Source organism: Canis lupus, chromosome 13, assembly GCF_003254725.2.
Source record: "Canis lupus dingo isolate Sandy chromosome 13, ASM325472v2, whole genome shotgun sequence".
NCBI classification, from domain to species: domain Eukaryota; kingdom Metazoa; phylum Chordata; class Mammalia; order Carnivora; family Canidae; genus Canis; species Canis lupus.
This window is the reverse complement of record NC_064255.1, coordinates 37,871,398-37,890,098: the sequence shown is the minus strand read 5'-3', so window position 1 is coordinate 37,890,098 and position 18,701 is coordinate 37,871,398. Positions and strand designations below refer to the sequence as shown.

At 60.3% G+C, this 18,701-nt stretch overlaps 1 protein-coding gene and 1 long non-coding RNA gene across 4 annotated transcripts; one reads left to right on the top strand and one right to left on the bottom strand.

Annotated features, from left to right (window-relative positions):
* Positions 1-10,242: 10,242 nt before the first annotated feature.
* On the bottom strand, positions 10,243-13,336 carry GRINA (glutamate ionotropic receptor NMDA type subunit associated protein 1). Of its 3 annotated transcripts, none has more exons than XM_025450785.3 (8): positions 13,178-13,336; positions 11,967-12,324; positions 11,766-11,878; positions 11,627-11,698; positions 11,498-11,546; positions 11,254-11,382; positions 11,015-11,158; positions 10,243-10,932 (listed from the first exon to the last, which is right to left on the bottom strand). In XM_025450785.3, the coding sequence occupies exons 2-8, from the start codon at positions 12,298-12,300 to the stop codon at positions 10,673-10,675; spliced, it is 1,101 nt and encodes a 366-aa protein (XP_025306570.1). In that variant the 5' UTR covers positions 12,301-12,324; positions 13,178-13,336; the 3' UTR covers positions 10,243-10,672. The 3 variants fall into 3 exon arrangements, with proteins under 3 accessions (XP_025306570.1, XP_035569345.1, XP_035569347.1); XM_035713452.2 differs by lacking the exon at positions 13,178-13,336 and adding an exon at positions 13,086-13,106; XM_035713454.2 differs by having other exon boundaries at positions 11,498-11,698.
* A 216-nt stretch (positions 13,337-13,552) lies between these two features.
* LOC112662234 (uncharacterized) lies at positions 13,553-18,482 on the top strand. The gene is made up of 2 exons (XR_003138280.3): positions 13,553-16,627; positions 17,930-18,482. It is a non-coding gene; the product is annotated as an uncharacterized LOC112662234 (long non-coding RNA).
* The last annotated feature ends 219 nt before the right edge of the window (positions 18,483-18,701 follow it).

The window sequence follows — 18,701 nt, the reverse complement described above, 5'->3', positions numbered from 1 at the left end:
ATGGGAGGGGCCCCTGGGATTTGCAGGGGACAGGGGAGCAGGGTGAGAGGCGGTGGGTTTGAGCAGGGCATGGGAGGGCAGTGCCCCAGCCAGGACCCCCATGCCAGGCTGGTCTAGTCCATCCTGGCCACAGGCTGGGGCCTGCAGGGGAGGTATCTGCACCGGGGCCGGGAGTGGGGGCAGCCTCCCCAGGAGGGGGGGCACTGAACGGGGGGCCTGGGCAAGTGGGGCCTCCCAGGGGCACGTTGGAGGCCGGGGGTGGGGGCAGAGGCACCAGGGGAGCAGATGGTTGGAGACCCTGTTGGAAACGGCTCACTGGGGATGAAGCCAGACTGGTGCTGGTCACAGGCCGGTGGCAGTGAGCGTCCGGGGTTGCAGGCTTCCCCTCGGCCACTGCTCCTGCTCCTGCAGAGCACCCTGCACGGCGCAGCGCTCCTGTCGAGGGCTGGGACTCAACCGGAGCAGGAGCTTCGGCCCTGGGCTCACTGTCCAGGGGATAAGGCACCCGCGAGGGCGAGGGCGAGGCTGGAGGCAGGGCAGCCATGGGGCCCTGACGCGTTGGGCCGCAGCTCGGTCTGTGCCCGCCGCCCTCCCGTTGGCCTGGTTCCCAGCTGGCGGCGGCAGTGGGGACCCCGCGATGGACAGGCCCTGGCGGGGCCTCCCGGGTGGGGCGGGAAGGCCCAGTCACCTGCGGAGCCACTTCTGCTCCCTGGGGCCCAGGCCGCCCGAGCTGTCTCTCCCTTTCTCACATGTGCCCCCACGTGGGGCTCAGGAGTGTGGCCTGCTGGCTCACGAGGGCTAGATGTGCTGAGCGCCAGACGCGTGTCACGCTGGGCACGCAGGTGGCAGAGGCTGGACGCACAGGCTCACGGGAGCAGCGGCCGCTCCGCAGGCAAGGGCTCGCAGGAGACGTCGGGGCAGGGCCACGTAGCCCGGCTGGGAGGTCGGGCTGCTGGGGGCGAGCTCTCGGGGTAATGGGAGAGGAGGAGCCACCGGTCACGGAGTGTCCACGGGGACGGGGACGGTGACGGGGTGGTGGCCGCAGCCGAAGCACCACAGGTCAGCGGCAGGTGAGGGGCGGCGGCGGGGCCTCTGGGCCTGAGGGAATGGGGACCTCACCCTGAGCGGCGGGGCTGCGAGGCTGCCGGTGGAGATGCGTGGGCTTCGCTGTCGCCCCAGGCCGGGCCGCTGGGCTTGATGGGGACTCGTCCCCCTGAGCCCCCACTCCCGTGCGCAGCCCGCAGGGCAGTTTAGTTTCCAGACGCATTTTATTACCTTACTGTGAATTTTTAAGTCCTCCCCCCTGTGGCCCGAGGCCGCAATCAGGGGATACGTGTGTCCGTGCTCCACGGCCTCACGGCGGACACCTGCGTCCTTTCCAGGCCTTTGTGAGGGTGGACGGTGACGCGGCGAACGTCCCACAGCGACCGTGTGCGGAAGGCCCCGGCGGCCTCAGGGGACAGCCCGGCTCTCCTGAGCTGCCGCCGCGGGCTGCCCCTGGCTGGCCCGGACAGAGGGCAGCCAGCGTCCCTCCAACGTGCGCTCTTGGCAGACTTGATCTTTCCCGCCCACTGGTTGCCGGCTGCGAGCGTGGAGCTCCTGACGTCACCCCGCCGCTGAGCGGTGCCCGTGGGGCGCATCCTCCGTGTTGGCGCGGCTGTGGGCCCGGCTTGCGGTCCTGCGAGAACTTCGAGTTGGACACGTTCCCATGCGCGTGGTGCCCGTGGGTGCTGCTCCTTCCCCCGGGGGCACCCCGAGCCTCATCCGCAGGGAACCCAGGCCAGCAGGGCACGGGCTCAGAAGGCGGGCGCTCCTGGCCAGCGCTGGGCTGCTTCTCCTGGAGCAGCCCGGGAGCAGTGGGGGTGCGGCCACCGACCCACAGGTGGCACGTGCCCAGGGCGGAGGTCCACACTGGCCACCAGGCCCTGGGCTCCAAACCTCATGCCTCTCAGCCGTCACTGTCTTGTGACAGTTCCACAGACGGGGCTCGCAGGGCCCTGCCTTCCACTGGGGAGCTCAGAGCTGTGGCTTCCTCTGAGGCATTCATAGTGCACACTCAGCTGCCCACCGTCCATGCACAGCTCACCAGCAGGGGCAACTGTCACCATAAGCAGTTAAATTGTTGACAGGTCACCAGGGGAACAGAGCTAGACAGTTAACCAAAGGTCAGACTCTCAAGCAGAAGAGGAAAGGGTTTTGTTAATCTTTTGCTCATATTCATGTTTTTTGGGTTTTTTTTTACATTCAGTTTTGTATTTCTCATTTTTTTAAGGATTTTTTATTTGGCTGGGCTGGGCGGTGCCTGAGTGGCTCAGTTGGTTAAGCATCTGACTATTGATCTCAGCTCAGGTCATGATCTCAGGGTTGTGAGTCCAAGCCCCATGTTGGGCTCCACGCTGGGCATGGAGCCTACTTAGAATAAAAAAAGAAATTAAGATTTTATTAAAAAATTATTTCATTTATTTATTAGAGAGAGAGAGAGAGGACATGAGGAGGGGTTGGGGAGAGGGACAGGGGCAGAGGAGAAGCAGATGCTCCGCTGAGCAGGGAGCCCAATCTGGACTTGATCCCAGAACCTGGGGTCATGACCTGAACCAAAGGCAGACGCTTCACTGATTGAGCCACCAAGCACTCTCCACTCCCAACATCCAACATGAGACTTGAACTCACAACCCTGGGATCAGCCAGCCAGGTGGCCCCCTCACATTCATATTTCAAAAGTCACCTTTATTGAAGTGTGATTTTTATGCAATACGATGTACCCATTTTAAGTGAGCAATTTTATGGGCTTTTCTTTTTTAAAGATTGTTTATTTTCAAGAGAAAGGGCATGAGCAGGGATCCCTGGGTGGCGCAGCGGTTTGGCGCCTGCCTTTGGCCCAGGGCGTGATCCTGGAGACCCGGGATCGAATCCCACATCAGGCTCCCGGTGCATGGAGCCTGCTTCTCCCTCTGCCTGTGTCTCTGCCTCTCTCTCTCTCTGTGACTATCATAAATAAAAAAAAAAAGAGAGAAAGGGCATGAGCAGAAGGGGCAGAGAGAGAAAGAGAGAGAGAGAATCTCAAGCAGACTCTGAGCTGAGCAGGGACCCGACGGGGGCCTGGACCTCACTACCCTGGGATCACAACCTAATAATTTTATGAGTCTGGACAGGTGTCCTTGCCACGTGACCACTGCTACCACGAGGTATAGAACATTTCTGTTACCCTAAAAGCTTCCTGGTGCCCTCTCTAGCAATTCCCACATCTCATCCATGGTCCTAAGTCTTTATTTTTTCATTTTTATTATTTTTTATTTTTTTGGCCCTAAGTCTTTTCTGGAGTTTTAATCACACAGGATATGTTCTTCTGTGTCTGGCTTCTGTTGCTCAGCATAATGGTTCTGAGACCCACTGATGCGGCTGCACGTAGGGTCCGTGTGTTGCTTCGTATGGCCAGGTTGTGCTCCAGGCCGTCTCCTGTCGACGGGCAGGCCAGTCGTTTCCCTGTCTGGCTGTTATGAATAAAGCTGCTGAGAACAACCGTAGAAACCTTTGGATAAAAACCTAGGAGCGGCATCGCTAGATCATAGGGTGAGTATTGTTCAACATTATAAGGACCCGCCAAACTGTCCTCCAAGCGCCTGTACCTTCCACTTTTCCACCTGCAGTAAATGAGGGTCCCGGCTCTTCCACATCCTCGCTGGTGTTTGCTGTTGTGAGTCCTTTCCTTTCAGCTGCTCCAGCAAATGTAGACTGGCGTCTTATTGTGGTTTCACTTGCGTTTCCTTGATGACAGACGATGATGAAAACATTCACCTGCGTTTATTGGTCGTTTGTGCATCTCCGTTTACAGGGCTCCTAGAGTCTTTTGGCATTTTTGAAACTTAGATTGAGCGTCTTTCTAATTATGAAACTGCAGAAGCACGTCTCTGGCCTGGACTCAAGACTTTGCCAAACACGCGTACTGCAAATATTTTCTCCAAGTCGTGGCTTACCTTCTCATTCCTTAGCAGGACCTTTTAAAGAGAAAAAGCTTTTAAGTTTATCAAAGATTTTTGTAGTGGTTCATGTTTTTTAGTGTTTTATCTAAGATCTGCTTCCTCTAAGGCCATGAAGATATTCACCGAAGTCTTCATCTAGACGTTTCTATAAATTTAGCTTCTACATTTAGGTCTAGGATCCACTTCAAGTTAAGTTTTGTGTGTGATGTGAGGTAAGGGTCGAGGTTACTTTAATAGTGGTATGAATCGTTCCAATAGCATTTGTCTAAAAAGCATATGTGGAGGCCTATTTCTGAATCCCCTATTGTGTCCCACTGATCTATGTGTTCCTCCATATGATTATTGTCACTTTACAGTAAGTCATGAAATCAGAGAGTGTGGGTTCTCCAGCTTTGTTTCTTTCTTTTTTTTTTTCAAAATTGTTTTGACTTTTCTACATCTTTTGCATTTCCATATACGTTTTAAGATGTTTGTCATTTTCTATAATAAAGCCTGCTGGGATTTTGAATGGGAATGTGCTGAATTCCTAAACCGGTTCAGAGAGAATTGACATCTTGACACTATAAAGTCTTTTGATCCATGGACATGGTATACCTCTCTCTTTAGGTCTTTAAAAATATCTCTCAGAAAGGTTTTATAGTGGACATGCATTGCACGTATTTTATTAATGTATCACTGTGTGGAGAAGGTCTGAGGCCACTACCCTTAGAAAGGCCTGCCTGCAAGGTTGGCCCTTGGTTCTCAGCTAGAAACTTGATTTCAGGAGGGTTCCCACAACTCCCAGGATGGATATGGCTCACTATGCCTAAGCTGTTCAAACAACATGGCTTGTGCTGAGCTTCTGATTTCCTTCTGAGAGCCTGGAATTTTGGTACAGAATATGGGCAGAGGAAGCCTATGTGATCAGCCCATATGAAAACCTGGGGCACTGGGTCTCTAACGACATCCTTGATAGACAGCATTTCACATATGTGGTCACAGCTCCTTGCTCGAGGAATTAAGTTCATCCTGTGTGAATCCAGAGGGAAGAGACTCATCAACACTTGCACTTGATTTCCTTCAGCTTTTGCCCCATGAGTCTGTTCCTCTGTACTAAATCATAGCCGCAAGTAGGACTATATGTTAAGTCCTATGAATCCTCCTAGTAAATCATCAAACTTGGGAGTGGTCTTAGGGAGCCTCAGACATAACCCCTAAGCAATTTATGCTCTTTAAAAAAATGAATATATAGTTTTTTGTAAATATATAAAATCTTAAAATTTTGTGTTCATAGCAGTATGTAGTTACATAATTTTTCAGCAATATGAGCAATTTATTTATTTTTTGGCTTTGTACAACACACATTTACTATCTTACAGTTCTGTAGGTCAGAAGTCTGACAAGCCCCAGTTATATGACTTTTTTTATTGTTGACCTTGTATCCTATGATCTTGTCAACCTCACTTGTTAGTTCTAGTAGTTTTGAGGTAGATTTCATAGGATTTTCTATTTACATGATTGTGCTTCAATAAATAAACATGCTCTTTTGTCCTTGCCTTACTGTACTTGCTATAGACTTCAATATAGTATTTTGAGAAAAGTCACCTAACATCTTTATTATTTTGGGTGGAGAGTACTCAGGAGCTCTTGGGGGAGTGAGTTGGCTTTTGCTTTATCATCACAGGCCTCTGGCTACACAGAGTGGCACTGGCTCTGGGGAGGCAGTGGCTCTGGAGAAGCGGCCACCCACAAATCAGGCTGTATTTGTTCCTGTGGATTGTGTGCCAGGTCCTGCTGAGGGTGGCCTGGCATTCTTGAGGGCGGTGGGCTGCACATGGCAGGCAGCCAGCTCTGCTGGCTGGATCTCCTGACCTCCAGGACACCTTGGCCATCAGCATCGGCCCCACGCTTGTGGTGTTGGGCTGAGTGCCTGTTTCTCCTGATCGGGATGCTGGGCACTCCTGCCATCACTTGCTGCAGATCCCCAGACATGGTGACAGCTCCTTTTGAGGCCGTGGCCAGACCTGGAAAAGTTGCTGTGTCCAAATTTCCCCTTTGTACAAGGACAGCAAATGCCCTGGATTAGGGACCCACCTTACTCCATGACGACCTTATCTTATTACACCTGCTATGACCTAATTTCCAAATACGATCACTCCATGAGTACTAGGGGTTAGGACTTCAACATGTGGATTTTGGAAGGACAAAATTCAATGTACAATGATGGGCTCATAAAATAAATCGGGGAATTTTGTGTCAGTTTTGGTAGATTGTCAGCTGATGTCTTTTTGGTTTTGGAAATTTTTCAGCCATTATCTCTTCAGACATTACTTTTCCATTCTTTCTCTCTTTTCCTTCTGGAACTCTACTTATTGTGCACCCTTCCCGCCTCATCACCCCTACAGCTTACATTTTCTTCATCCATTCATTATTTCTCTTTGTGAGTTTGGATATTTTCTATTGACCTCTCAGTTCACTAATCCTTTCTTCTGGCTTGTATAATCTGTTCTTAAACTCAGCTATTGACTTTTTAGTTTCAGTTATTTGTACTTTTCCATTCAAGATGCTCAGTTTGATCCTTTAATATAGAATCCAGTTCTCTGGGGGAAATTCTCCATATTATATCTTCCCTGTGTCTCTACCCCCCAACCCCCATTTTTCTTAAGATATTAATCATATTTATTTTAAAGCCTTTTTTTTTTTTTTGCCAGCTCCCATTTTTTGAATCACCTCCAGATCTGTTTCTGTATCTTATTTTTCCTCTTGGTTTTTAGTCCTGTCTTTTGAAATGCCTAGTAATTTTTAATTAAATGACAGAAATTGTGTGTAAAAAAAAATAAAAAACAACTGTAGAGGTTCTGGGTGATGTTATCTCTTTGTCAGACAGGTAGAGACATTAAGGACAGAGCTGAATCCAGTCCAGGGTGTGGTTCTGGTGGGGCTCTGTCCTTAAGGCTCCCAGATGCAGTCCTCCAGGCTTCCAGCCGAGAGCCCAGGGTCTCGCCAAGTCTCTTTCTCTGGTGGGTCCTAGATGCTGATTCTTATTTTTTTTAGCACAACTTCTCCAAATCCCACGGCTATAACTCTTCCCTTACAGCCAAGGGGGGCTCTCCTCACATTTATTTCTTGCATTCCTGCTCAGCTATGTGTATTTTAAAATATAAAAGTATTTTCTCTAGCAACGATCTGTGTTAAGAGTGGGAGTTGGGGGCAGCCTGGGTGGCTCAGTGGTTTGGCGCCGCCTTCAGCCCAGGGCGTGATCCTGGAGACCCGGGATCGAGTCCTGCGTCAGGCTCCCTGCGTGGAGCCTGCTTCTCCCTCTGCTTGTTTCTCTGCCTCTCTCTCTCTCTTTGTATCTCTCATAAATAAATAATAAATAAATAAAATCTTAAAAAAAAAAAGAGTGGGAGTTGTTACCCCAGGTCAGTCCCATCCACCGTCTGGACTGGACGTCCTCTGACAGCGTGTATGTGAGCAGGGGTGCGGTCATCTCGCTCTGTCTGCAGTGCTGAGGATGGGTTGGTGGCTTCTGCGGAGACGGTGGGGACCTTGACTCGGGCGGGGGAAGGGTGGAGATGGCACAGGGTCCTGACAGCAGCGGGGGTGGAGAGGACTCTGTGCCTGTGCTGGAGTCCTCCCGGGACCAGGAGCCTGCTGGGCAATGGTGACAGCGGGCAGGGTGGGATGAAGGAGCGCAGGGGGCACAGACTCAAGGGGGCCTTGCCTCACGAGCACCTGAAGGCTTGGAAGGTGCCATGGCGGGGGATGGGGATGGTGCCACCAAGTGGGTCAGCGGGGTCCCCGGGGAGAAGAGGCACCTGGCGCTGGAGACGGGAGCTGCTCAGACAGGGTCTGGGCCCAGCGGGGAGGGGGCTGCGGCAGGAGCCACAGTGTGGGCACTGCCTCTCCGCTCACTCTCCTGCTGCTCCCCAGTCCGGGCTCTCCCCGCCTGCCCCCTGAAGCATCACGAAGTCCACGCTGATCTCCTGCCTTGACTCACACCTGAGCTTCCCATCCTCAGTCCTCCACACCTGGCCCTGAGCACTCACGACTCTCCGTGCGTCCTCTCTTTCTTCACTTGGCTTCCCCGGATGTGCCTCCATGAATTCTCCGGGGCTTTTAGTGTTGCTGTCCACACTCCCGACCAACTCCCCACTAATGCTGATGCCGAGCTAAGGCCCTGAGGTCTGAAGCACGCTGGGTCTCTGGTCCCAGGGCAGCCAGGCTGCGTGAGCTCGTTCATTCACTCCACGGTCAACACCTGTGCTGTGCCTGGCCCGGATGGGGCGCCGGCCTAGGTGGTAAGGAAGCTGGGGTCCCGTGCCAGGCTCTCGGTGTGGCCTCCGCCGCCACTGGCAGTGTGGCTGGGCAAGGAGTGTGCGCAAGTGTGACACTTTGTGTCTCTGCATCCCGAAAGCAAGGATGGATTCCACGATGGCCTAGGGACGTAAGCGTTGTTAGCCCCCTTCGGCTGTCGGGTACTGAGCCACCAGTGGCCTCCAGGACAGCCCCCGGACACGCTGGCCGGTGCGTGGCTTGCGGCTCGTGCCGTGAGGGGACTTAGGCTACGGGGCCACGGGGTTGCAGGAGTGGTGCCAGAAAGGGCCCACTGGGAGTTTGGCTCCCTCGGTGAATTGGGGAGGGCTAGGGAAGTCGGGCCTCGGCCCGACGGCTGCTGTCGGAAGGGGGTCTCCATGCCTGGGGGCCCAGTGCCTCTCCCCCGGAAGGAGGGCAGGCCCAGTGTGAGGAGGAGCGCTACTCCGGGCGAGCGGCACAGGGCGCTGTCTCCTCACGGCCTGGGCGGCGTCTGTGTCCACGTCCACACGCAAGTCCCCAGGGCAACTGCTTTGGTCTTGATGCATCGCAGCCGTGGGGCCCCCCCGACGGGGTTGTGGGAGGTTGTCTCTACTCTGGCCACGAGGCCTCCGGTGCCGGGATCCAATGCTGGCCGCGGGCTGTTTCCTTCCTCACCTGGAAAGTCCACGTGGCGTAACCCACAAGTGCCCCCCGACTGGTTAACAGCCTACCCCCCTGCCTCCCGCGCCCCTTCTCTCGGCCGCGTGGGAGGCAGCGTGAGCGGCCAAGTCCTCCTGCGGAGATGCCCCAGCTGTCGGGGCGCCTGGGTCTCAGCATGGAGCGGGGGACTCTGAAGGGCGAGGGTGTGCTGGGAGGCCCGCCAGGCAGCCTGCGGGGGGCCGGTGGCCCACGTGCCATCCAGGAATGTGCAACTCGTCCCAGGGGTGTGAAGCAGGCAGCTGGTGGCATCGGGTTTGGCGACATACCCAGCAGGCAAAGGGCCATGGCCAGGTGAGCGTGAGGAGGCCTCGGGGCAGGCGGGCAGGCCAGGCGGGCAGGGAGGGGACACAGGAGGGCCCGGCGGCCGCGCCGAGACCTTGGCTGGGGGACACGACTGCAGGCAGGCCCGGCAGGGATGCAGGGATGCTGGCTCGCGGTGCGGGAGTCCCTCCGTGGACGCTGGAGTCGCAGGCCTGTGACAGGGTTGGACTAACAGGCTGGGGGCCAGGGGACCAAGGAGCCCCAGGAGCGGGCTCTCAAGCCACACTAGGTGGAGAGTCCAGAGGGGAAGGCGGGCTGAGCCCAGGCGGGGAGGTCCTCGGACAGAGCTGGGCCCCTCTGGGGAGGGTGAGGCCGCGGACAGCGGCTGACCTCCGAATGCACACCCGGAGCCAGGGTGGGTGAGGCAGCAAGAGCTGAGGGCACGCAGAGCAGGCAGGGGCTGAAGCGAGGCGGGGGCAAGCTGCTCGAGGCAGCCCGACGGGGCCCACTGCCGACTCGAGCGCTCAGAGCCTTTGCCAGGCGTCACTCCAGAGGCGCGGGGTGCAGGTTTCTCTGGGGAGCGCAGAGGATGTGCAGGGCCTTTGCCCGGGGAAGGTGTCCGCTGGTGGGCAAGCAGAGCCAGGCAGTGTGAGCAGCGTGACGGGCCACTCCGGGGCAGGTCGGGCACAGATGCTGGCCCCAGCGGAGGGCAAGATGGTAAGGGTCCGTGAGAGCCCCCGCCACGCTGTGTGGCTCCGGAGCCGGTGGCAGACGAGGTCAGGCCATTTAGCACCACGTGAGGCGGGCACCACGCTAAGGGTCCGCGTCCTAGGGCCATATGTCCCGGGGGGCAGGGAAGTGGCAGGGAGGGCAGTGCAAGTGCCACCCCCGTCCTTCAGTCCCCTCCCAGCAGGCCAACCTGCTCCTGCTCCCTTTGCCCCGGTGATGCCCAGAGCCCCCTCCCCACCCCACGGAAAAAGTGGCCACGAGAGCGAGCACAGCACAGTAGAGCACAAGGTCCCATTTATTGGAATTTTAGACAGCAAGACAAGAGGAAGGCCTCCTCCTCCCCTGAAATAGGCTCATCCTCTCTGCCCTCGGGGCTCAGCACAGGAATGAGGGCAGCACTCCAGGGCAGGGGAGGGGAGGGGGGGACTGGGTACTCTATGCCAGGCTGGGGGGCAGGAACGGGAGGGGACACGTGCACCCTCACCTCTTGGCTCGGCCCCTCTCCCCTGGGACCTGGTGTTGCCCCCAGACCCTAGGGTGGGCTGGCAGACAGGGCTCATGCAACAGTGAGTGGGCATGGGGTGGCATGGAAACCGGGCCCCACTGCCCTTTGGCAGGGCCGGAGGGCGAGAAGGGGCCATGCTGGCCACGGCGGGTCCGAACAGAAGTATCTGCAGTGTACACACAGGAGGGTTGGAGAGGGGCCCTCAGTCCCAGGCTGTGCCCAGGGATGAGAGCGGGGAGGTACGATGGCACTGCCACACCAGGGGCAGGGTCCAGGCCAGCCAGGCCACCCAAGCGGGGCCCCCAGCGTGAGCTACTCCTTGGCGCGGCCGATGATGGTGAGGATGTACAGAAAGATGTTGATGATGTCCGTGTACAGGTTCAGCGCAGCAAACACGTACTCCTCCGGGCTCAGGGACAGCTGCTTGTTGCCCAGCAGCAGCTGGGTGTCCACTGCCAGGAACTGGAGGTGGCGGACAGGCCGATGAGGGGCGAGCCCGCCCGCCCAGCACCCCTGCCCCCGGGCCGCCCGCCGCCTCACTCACGCAGGTGAAGAGCAGGGCGCCCAGCGAGGCATACACGATCTCCAGGATGCGGTTCCGGATAAAGATGCAGAGGATGGCGAAGATGACCAGCACCACCATGCTCACCAGGAGCACACCCATGCACGACGTGAAGTCGTAGCGGGTCTGCGGGCACAGGGGGACAGCAGGCCCTGGGTGCCGGGCCCGGGAGGTGTCGGGGGCCCTCAGCGCCAGCAGCCCTGCCTACGGGGGCCCCTCACCTGCATGGAGAAGATGACCACCGTGAAGCAGACGGTTGTCGTGATGCCCACGGCCATGATGACCGCCTCCGTGTTGTAGAAGCTGGCGATCATACCCACCATGTAGGACAGGCTGACGGTCAGGATGGACTGTGGGGAGATGGGGCCTCGTGGGTGGGGAGCCGCTCCCCACCCCCGTCCTCCCGCGGCTGCAGAGTGTGGGAGCGGGACGCGAGAACGTGGGGGGGCCCAGGGCTGGGGTTACCAGTGCCACGAGGTTCCAGGGGTGCTTTCGCCGGAAGTCTCCACAGCAGCTGAGGACGATGAGGGAGATGAAGAAGACAGCATAGGACACGTAGTACGTCCACACGTTCTCCCGGACGAAGCCCTTTACCTCCCCGACAAAGGTGAACACAGCCACAGTGGACAGCGTCACGGACAGCTGCAGGGTCAGCACGAGGAACACCTGCGGGGGGAGCCGCTCAGAGTCTGCCCGCCCCCCCACCCCTCCATCCCCAGCTGCCGGTGCCCACCTTCCGGATGAAGGCCTGGCGGATGCTCTTGTCATCCCAGTTGATGGCAGGGAAGTCCTGGTTGTCGTAGTAGGACGGGGGACCCTCCTCATGATAGTTTCCATGCTGAGGTGCTGAGGAGCAGGATGGGCTGGGTCAGCGCCCCCTGAGGGCACCTGGAGCCCCCCCGCCCCGGTCCCCCTGCTCTGCCTCGCTACTCACAGCCAGGGTCCTGCGTCGGGAAGGCCTGGGGTTGTCCATAGGGGTTGGGGGGAAAGGGGCTCTGTGGATACGGCCCCTGGGGGTAGCCCCCCTGGGGGTAGGGGCCCTGGGGGTAGGGGTCCTGGGGATAGGGGCCCTGGGGGTAGCCCCCTTGGGGGTAGGAGCCGGGGCCCTGGGGATACCCTGGCTGGCCATACGGAGAAGGCTGGAAAGGGGGTTGCGGGTAAGGGGCCCCAGGGTAGGGGGGCATGGAGGGCTGTGGCCCCCCAGGATATCCGGGGTTGGGGGGAGGGTAGTTGTCCCCAGACACCAGGAAACTCTTCTCATGGGGCATGGCCTCGGGCTGCGCGGTCTCCCCCTAGAGGACAGAGACAGAAGTCGGCCGCAGTGACAAGTCCCCGGAACAGCCGCCGCGCCCCGCCCCACCTGCTGCCGGGACAAAGGGGGGCCCTCAGGACTTCTGCCCCCAGGCCGCTGGCCACCGCGAGCCGCAGCCGGTCGCGGGCCCGGGGCTTCAGGGGGGCCGTTCTGGGGCCACCCGGCGGCGGCCGAGCGCACCCCACGCGATGACCTCGCGGCCTCGGGGTCCAGGGGTTTCGCACAAGCGCCCGGAGCAGGGTTATCGCGCGGCTGGCGGCCCGGGGGGGGGGCGGGCTCGGCCGGTCAGGGCGGGTCGGGGTCGGGCCGGGGCGCGTGGGGCTGTGCCCCGACCCTCCCGCGCCGCCCGCCCGTAAGCAGCTTTAAGGGACCGCGGCCGGCGGCTATTTCCATCCCAGGAAATCCCCAGGCCATCTGTGAGCGCCGCACGCCAGGTGGGGGCAGCGGGCCGGAGCGGCGGCGGGGCGCCTGCCGAGCCGCGGTGCGGGGGTGTGTGGGGGATGGAAGGACCGGAGGGCGTGCGGGGAACAAAGCAGGCGCCGCCGCGACGGGGGCGGGCGGCGGGCGGCGGCCACGGAACCGCACCGAGGGCGGGTGGGCCCCGGGCCCGGTCGGGGGCGCTCAGGGCGCGGGTCCCGCCGCGGCCGCCCCCGCCCCGCCCCGCCCCGCCCCCGCCCCGCCGGCCGCGGAGGCCGGCCCCGAGCTGGCCGTGCGCCCCGGCGGGAGCTCCCGCTGACCCACCCGGACGCCGCTCGGCTGCGCAGGGCCCGCGCGGGGGCGGCGGGTGGGGGCCGGTTGGGTGGTCACGCCGCGGCGCTCGGCCAAGGACTCACCACTCGCGGGGCGTCTCCGGAACGGTGCACACGGTGGCCGGTGCGCAGCCGCGCGGTTGATGGCCGCTGCGCCCGCACCCACACCCGCACCGGGACCCGCACCCGCTCGGTGGCCGGCTCGGCTGGGCCTGCGCCTGCGGCTCCGGAGACGCTGCGGGGCCTTGTGACGGGGCGGGGCCGGGGGCGGGGCGGGGCGGGGCCGGGGGCGGGGCCTGCGGCTGGGGAGACGCAGCGGGGCCTTGTGACGGGGCGGGGCCTGAGCAGGGGCGGGGCGGGGGCGGGGCCTGCGGCTGAGAGACGCGCGGGGCCTTGTGACGGGGCGGGGCCAGCGCAGGGGCGGGGCCTGCGGCGGGGGCGGGGCGGGGGCGGGGCGGGGGCGGGGTCGGCAGGCGGAGGAGCAGGGCCGCGGGCGGGCCGCATCTACCGAGGAGGCAGGCGAACGCCAAGGCGAAGGCCGGTGTCCTCACGGTTGGGTCCCACCCACTGAGGCCGCCTTGCTGGCTCCTCTCCGAGTCCCGGGCCTGCGCCCTGCGTTCCGCACTGTCCGCCAACGGGCAGGCTGGGGCCGTGGGGGCGGAAGACCCCCGGAGGCAGAGGCCTGGCTCGGCCACCCTGGTTCGGGAGCCGGGAAGTATATTCCTAAACCGGAAACGCTCAGGCTGCCGAGGGCGGAAAACACCACTTTCCCTTTCCCTCGCCCTTCATCCCAGTCTGTGCCTCATCGGGAGGCCTGAGGGTTGAACTGCCTGCCCATCCTCCAGCAACCATTCATCGGCCCTGATTCACTGCATCTGTCGGGATGTCAAGGTGGCGTTCTCGGCCCCATGCACCGCCAGGACTAAGGCCAAGCAGCTTCGTTCCTGGGCCCAGGTGGTCCTCCTGACGACGCGCTGGTCACACAGCCAGGGACCTTCCTCCACTACCCGGTTCCTGCAGCCGCCTGCGTGATCACCAGGGATCACCGCCTGACACCTGCAGCCCGCCAGGGAAGCCCTCATCTCTAACTTTTGCACGTGTCAGTGTTGGAAACACACCCATCACAGCTGGCTCCAAGCTACCACCAGTTTACCTGGTTCACAAAAATGCCCAAAAACTTAACAATCTGGTCATGACATGAGCTGCCCCAGCCCACTGCTGCCTGCAGGGAACCCTAACCAGCAGGGTTTGATATGATAAACTCGCTCTGCGACTAGAGATGTGGAGCAGGCAGGGACGGATTCAGGTTTTGCAGGACCGGAAGCTCATACAATTTAAGGGGCTCACTTCAAGAAAAATAATGAAAAATGACAACCATGAAGTTGAGGCCTTGGATGGGGCCCATATGAGTCAGAGGTCCTTATGTAAGGAGTGCGTGCGGTAACGAGAGTGGGCTGTTACACTGAGCAGGGGGTGTGCAGGGGGCAGCAGGGGGCAGAGCCTGGCAGGGCCCCCACCGGTCTTGGGGGCTCACTGTGAGTGACTCTGGCCTTCCCAGGGCCCAAGCTGTAGCAGCTGTTGCACTTGACAAGGCTCACGCTGCCCTGACTGTTGAGGATGGGCAGTAGGGTGGGGTGAGTGGCAGAGGGAGATTAAGACAAGAGGTTACAACAGTGATCCAGGGAAGAGCTGATGGAGGCTCAGGGGAGGGTGTGGAGCGTGCAGCCCGACTAGCAGGGTGGGCAGGCCCTCTGGCCTGGAGGAGCAGCAGGGTGCGCTGAGGGATAAAGGACACGTGGGAGACGGCAGCAGTGGCAGCAAAGGGAGGGGCTGTCGGTGGCAAGAGCCAAGGCAGACCCCAAAGACGCGGCCTGGGTAAGGCCTGGCACTGCCTTGGGCCCTGTCTGTCCCTTCGTGTCCCCTTCTGTGATGAAGATTTGCTGCAGCAACACATGTCAGCAAGTGTCCACGACTGCTGACTTAGCCATGATGACGGCAACGATGGATGGGGTCCAGTGGGAGGCCTGGCAGGTGTGCCTACCAGAAGCCACCAGAAGGAGAGTGGAGGGAGGCTCTGCTGGGAGGGTGCAGGGCAGGTCCAGGGCTGCTCATCTTCAGCACTCATGAAGCAGGGGGCCCAGCTCCCCTGCCAGGTGTGGAAAGTGAGAAGTCGAGTTTGGGAAGATTGCTGGCAGGATGGGACAGCCAGCCTCCCCAGGAGCAGGCCTGGAGGCCCACGCTGCTCCTGCTCTAGGGGTAAGTGACACAGAGTCCTGAGGTCTCTGAGTGCGGGGCAGCGATTCAAGGCCCTTGGTGGACTTAATAGGGAGGGTGATGAGCCATTTCGAGGTTCGCTGGGAGAGGCCAGTGGGAGTAGAGGACAACCAGGGGCCTCTCCCCACACCCTACTGGCCTATGAGCTGGGGCTAGTGGGTTGTGCCAAGGGGTCAGGTCAGCTAGGGGCTCTTGGCAGGTTCATGAGCTGGGTGGGGCTGGAAGCTTCTGCAGGAGGAGCCTGCCAGCAGGAAGGGAAGCTTGCAGCAGGGGGTCCTCTTGCCCCAGATCCACATGCTCCACAATATCCCTTTTGTTTTCCTGTCCCAGGCCTTCTGCCTGCAGAGCGGGCTTAGGAGTCCTGGCTGAAGGTAGGGGCTGGGCCACTCAGGGCCCGAGATGTGTAGGTTCTGGACATGTCCTCTCAACACACACATCGTGATGGGGGGGACAGCAAAGAATGATGATTTGGGGCCTGGAAGGTGTGGAGTGGGACTGGGGCACCCCCCCCCATATAGGCCCCAGGGTGGCCATGGCAGGGCAGCAGTGGAGCTCAGTGGGCTGTCCACTGACATCCCTGCTCATGCTCTACTTTGAGGACAGCCATGGCTGTGGCGAGCCGGAGACCTGGCGGGGGGAGCACACTCACTGTTCAGGAGCTTGCAGGTTGGGGGTGCTGCTGGAAGGGGCAGCCTGGGGGCCCTCTACTGGCTGCCACCCTGGCAACCCGCTCCACCCCTGCCTGCAGGTGCAGGGAAGGTCCTGGCAGGGGAGCACATGCTCTGCGGTGCTGACAGAGCCTCAGGTCCGCCCTGCCATGCACCCCTGCATGCCTGCTGCCCAAGGACTGCCCCCTGACACCACACCCCAGCACCTAGAGCAGCACATTCAGAGCCTGCTGCGTGCCACGGGGCACCCAGAGCAGCCATGCTATGCCCTGGACAGTCCCCAGCAGCCTGGGTCCTGCCCCACTGCCCCAGGCCCTGACGGAGGTGGTGGTGAGAGGCAGGATTGGGGCAGACATGCCCATTAGGGGAGATGCTCTGAGCCGACTTGTACCTTCCCTCACAGAATTCGGAGTCCCACAGACCCAGGCCCTGGCCTGGAGGGGGCTGCAGTGTCCCAGGCCTGAGCCGTGCATGTAGTAGGGCACCTGGCCCCCCAGGACCTGCCGCTGCTACAGGAGCTGTTCCTGGGGGATGAGCCTTCGCAGGTCTCCTGGGCACCTGGGCACGGGCGCATCCTTCCAGCGGCGGCAGGGTGAGTGAGGGGGGCTACACAGCCGGGGCACCCCGCCCTCCCTTCCCCCCCGGAGCCAGGGAGGCCTTTTGTCCTCTCCCTTCCTCCACGTGGACCAATGGCTTCTGCAGCAGGACCCCAGCCGCGGGGCTGAGAGCCGAGCCTCGTCCCCATCAGGAGGCCCCGGAGTGCAAGGGGCCCGCAGAGACTCGGCAGAGGGGCCACCGGGTCAGGTGGGGGCCTGGGGCGATTGTCGCCTGCAGAGCTGGGTGCTCACTGGAGCCTGGCCACAGTGTGAGGGTGCCCCTCGTGGTGACTTCGGGGCACACCCCCCTGTGTGGCCCACCACTTAGCAGCGCTGCCGGCTGCCCCCCCCCCCCCCCCCCCCCGGGCCCCGGGATCAGAGTTTGGCCTTTTTCTTGGCAGCTCCGGGCCCCACCTGTGAGTCTGCGCCCCGGCTTGGGGGTGGGGGGCGGCTCTCGGGCCAGCGGCCTAGGCCCGACCCCTTCCTGTCTGGGGCTCGGGGCCTCGGTAGAGGCTGCAGGGACTCTCGGCCAGGCTGGCATCTGGTGCACGGCGGGTGGAGGGGGGGCGTCCGCGCCGTCCAGGTGAGTCCACACCAGCCTCAGGACCCCCTGGGGTCCTGGCATCGCTTCTGCCTCGCAGAGCCTGTGGGCGCTGAGGGACGAGGCGGCATGTGGGGGCCCGACGGAGTCCGGGGTGGGGGGCGACAGACCGGGCCCTGGACCTGACAGGCCTGAGCTTGGGTCCCCAGGGCAGAGGGCAGGCCCGCGGCGGCCCCCGTGTCCGAAGCATGGGGTGGTGGCGCCATCTCGTGGCACCAGGAGGGCCTCCCATTGCCACAGACAAGGTGCCTGGCCGGATCAGGGGTGGGGGCCCCAGCCTCTGCTCCAGCCCCGACAGCGCTCGGCTATCCGTGGCAACTCCGCACGCGTGTGTTTCAAGCACTGGGAAGCACTGCCGGGGTCGCAGGGGGCGCCCCGCCTTTCCAGCAGGGGAAGGAGAGGCTGAGGAGGGCCTGGGGCACGGCCTGTGAGGGGCCGTCGGGGCAGGAGGTGGGGGGACGGAGCTGCTCAGGTGAGGAGGGCGGTCAGGTCCCTGCGCACGGCGGTGGGTGCACGGGCGACGAGGAAGGGGCCAAGGGGCCTGGACTCCTGACTGGGGGCGGGCCCCACAGGGCTGCAGACCCCCAGGCTCCCCAGACCACCCCACTGCTGTTTCCTGGAGGTGATCGCTCTAACCTGGGGGGGTACTTTCCCCTCCAGATTTGGACTTAGCCGCGGTCACTTCTGCACTTTGCAGACGGCGGGACCACGGCGCAGCCCACACCACCCTGCTGGGCTCGTTAGGTGTGCACCTGCCCCTTGTGACTTCAGGGCTTCAGGAGCAGCTGGGGGGGGGGGCAGCTTCCTGACCCGCGGGGAGGATGGGGACAGCAGGCCCCCTCGTGTGACTGCCGCAGCTCCATGCCTGGACCACACGCCCACGGAGGCATAATGATAACGAAAAGGTACTTGCCGCTGAACCAGAGAGGAAACAAGGAACTGAACAAGTCCTACCTGTCCAGACTGTGTTGCAGGAAAGACTATGCTGGGGCTCAAAGACTAATGGCTCCCTTTTTAAAATTTTATTTTTTTGAGTACGCTCCACACCCAACATGGGGTTTGAGCCTTTAACTCAGACCCTGAGATCGCTGACCAAGCCAGCCAGGTACCCCAGGACTAATGGCTCTTAGGTTTTTGTTTTTATTTCCCTCATTTTTTCTCTCCGTACCTCCTTGTTCCCTTCTTGCAGATTCTATCTCTGCATAGTAGATGGATCTCCCTGACTGAGTAATAAATACCTTGGACTTCTAGATGTATTTTGTTTTTCATCATTAGACGTAACTGGCAACTGTAATTGGTGTAAATTTGTTGTTCAAGTGAAAGTTTCTCTGTGTTTGAGACATTTCTGCCCAGTTACATAAGCACAGTGAGTTCCTGCAGATCTTAATACATCCCGATTCTGTCCTCACCATTAATAGTCCTGCTGGGTGGAGTGTTCAGGGTCAAAATATGTTTTCCTTCTGATCTTT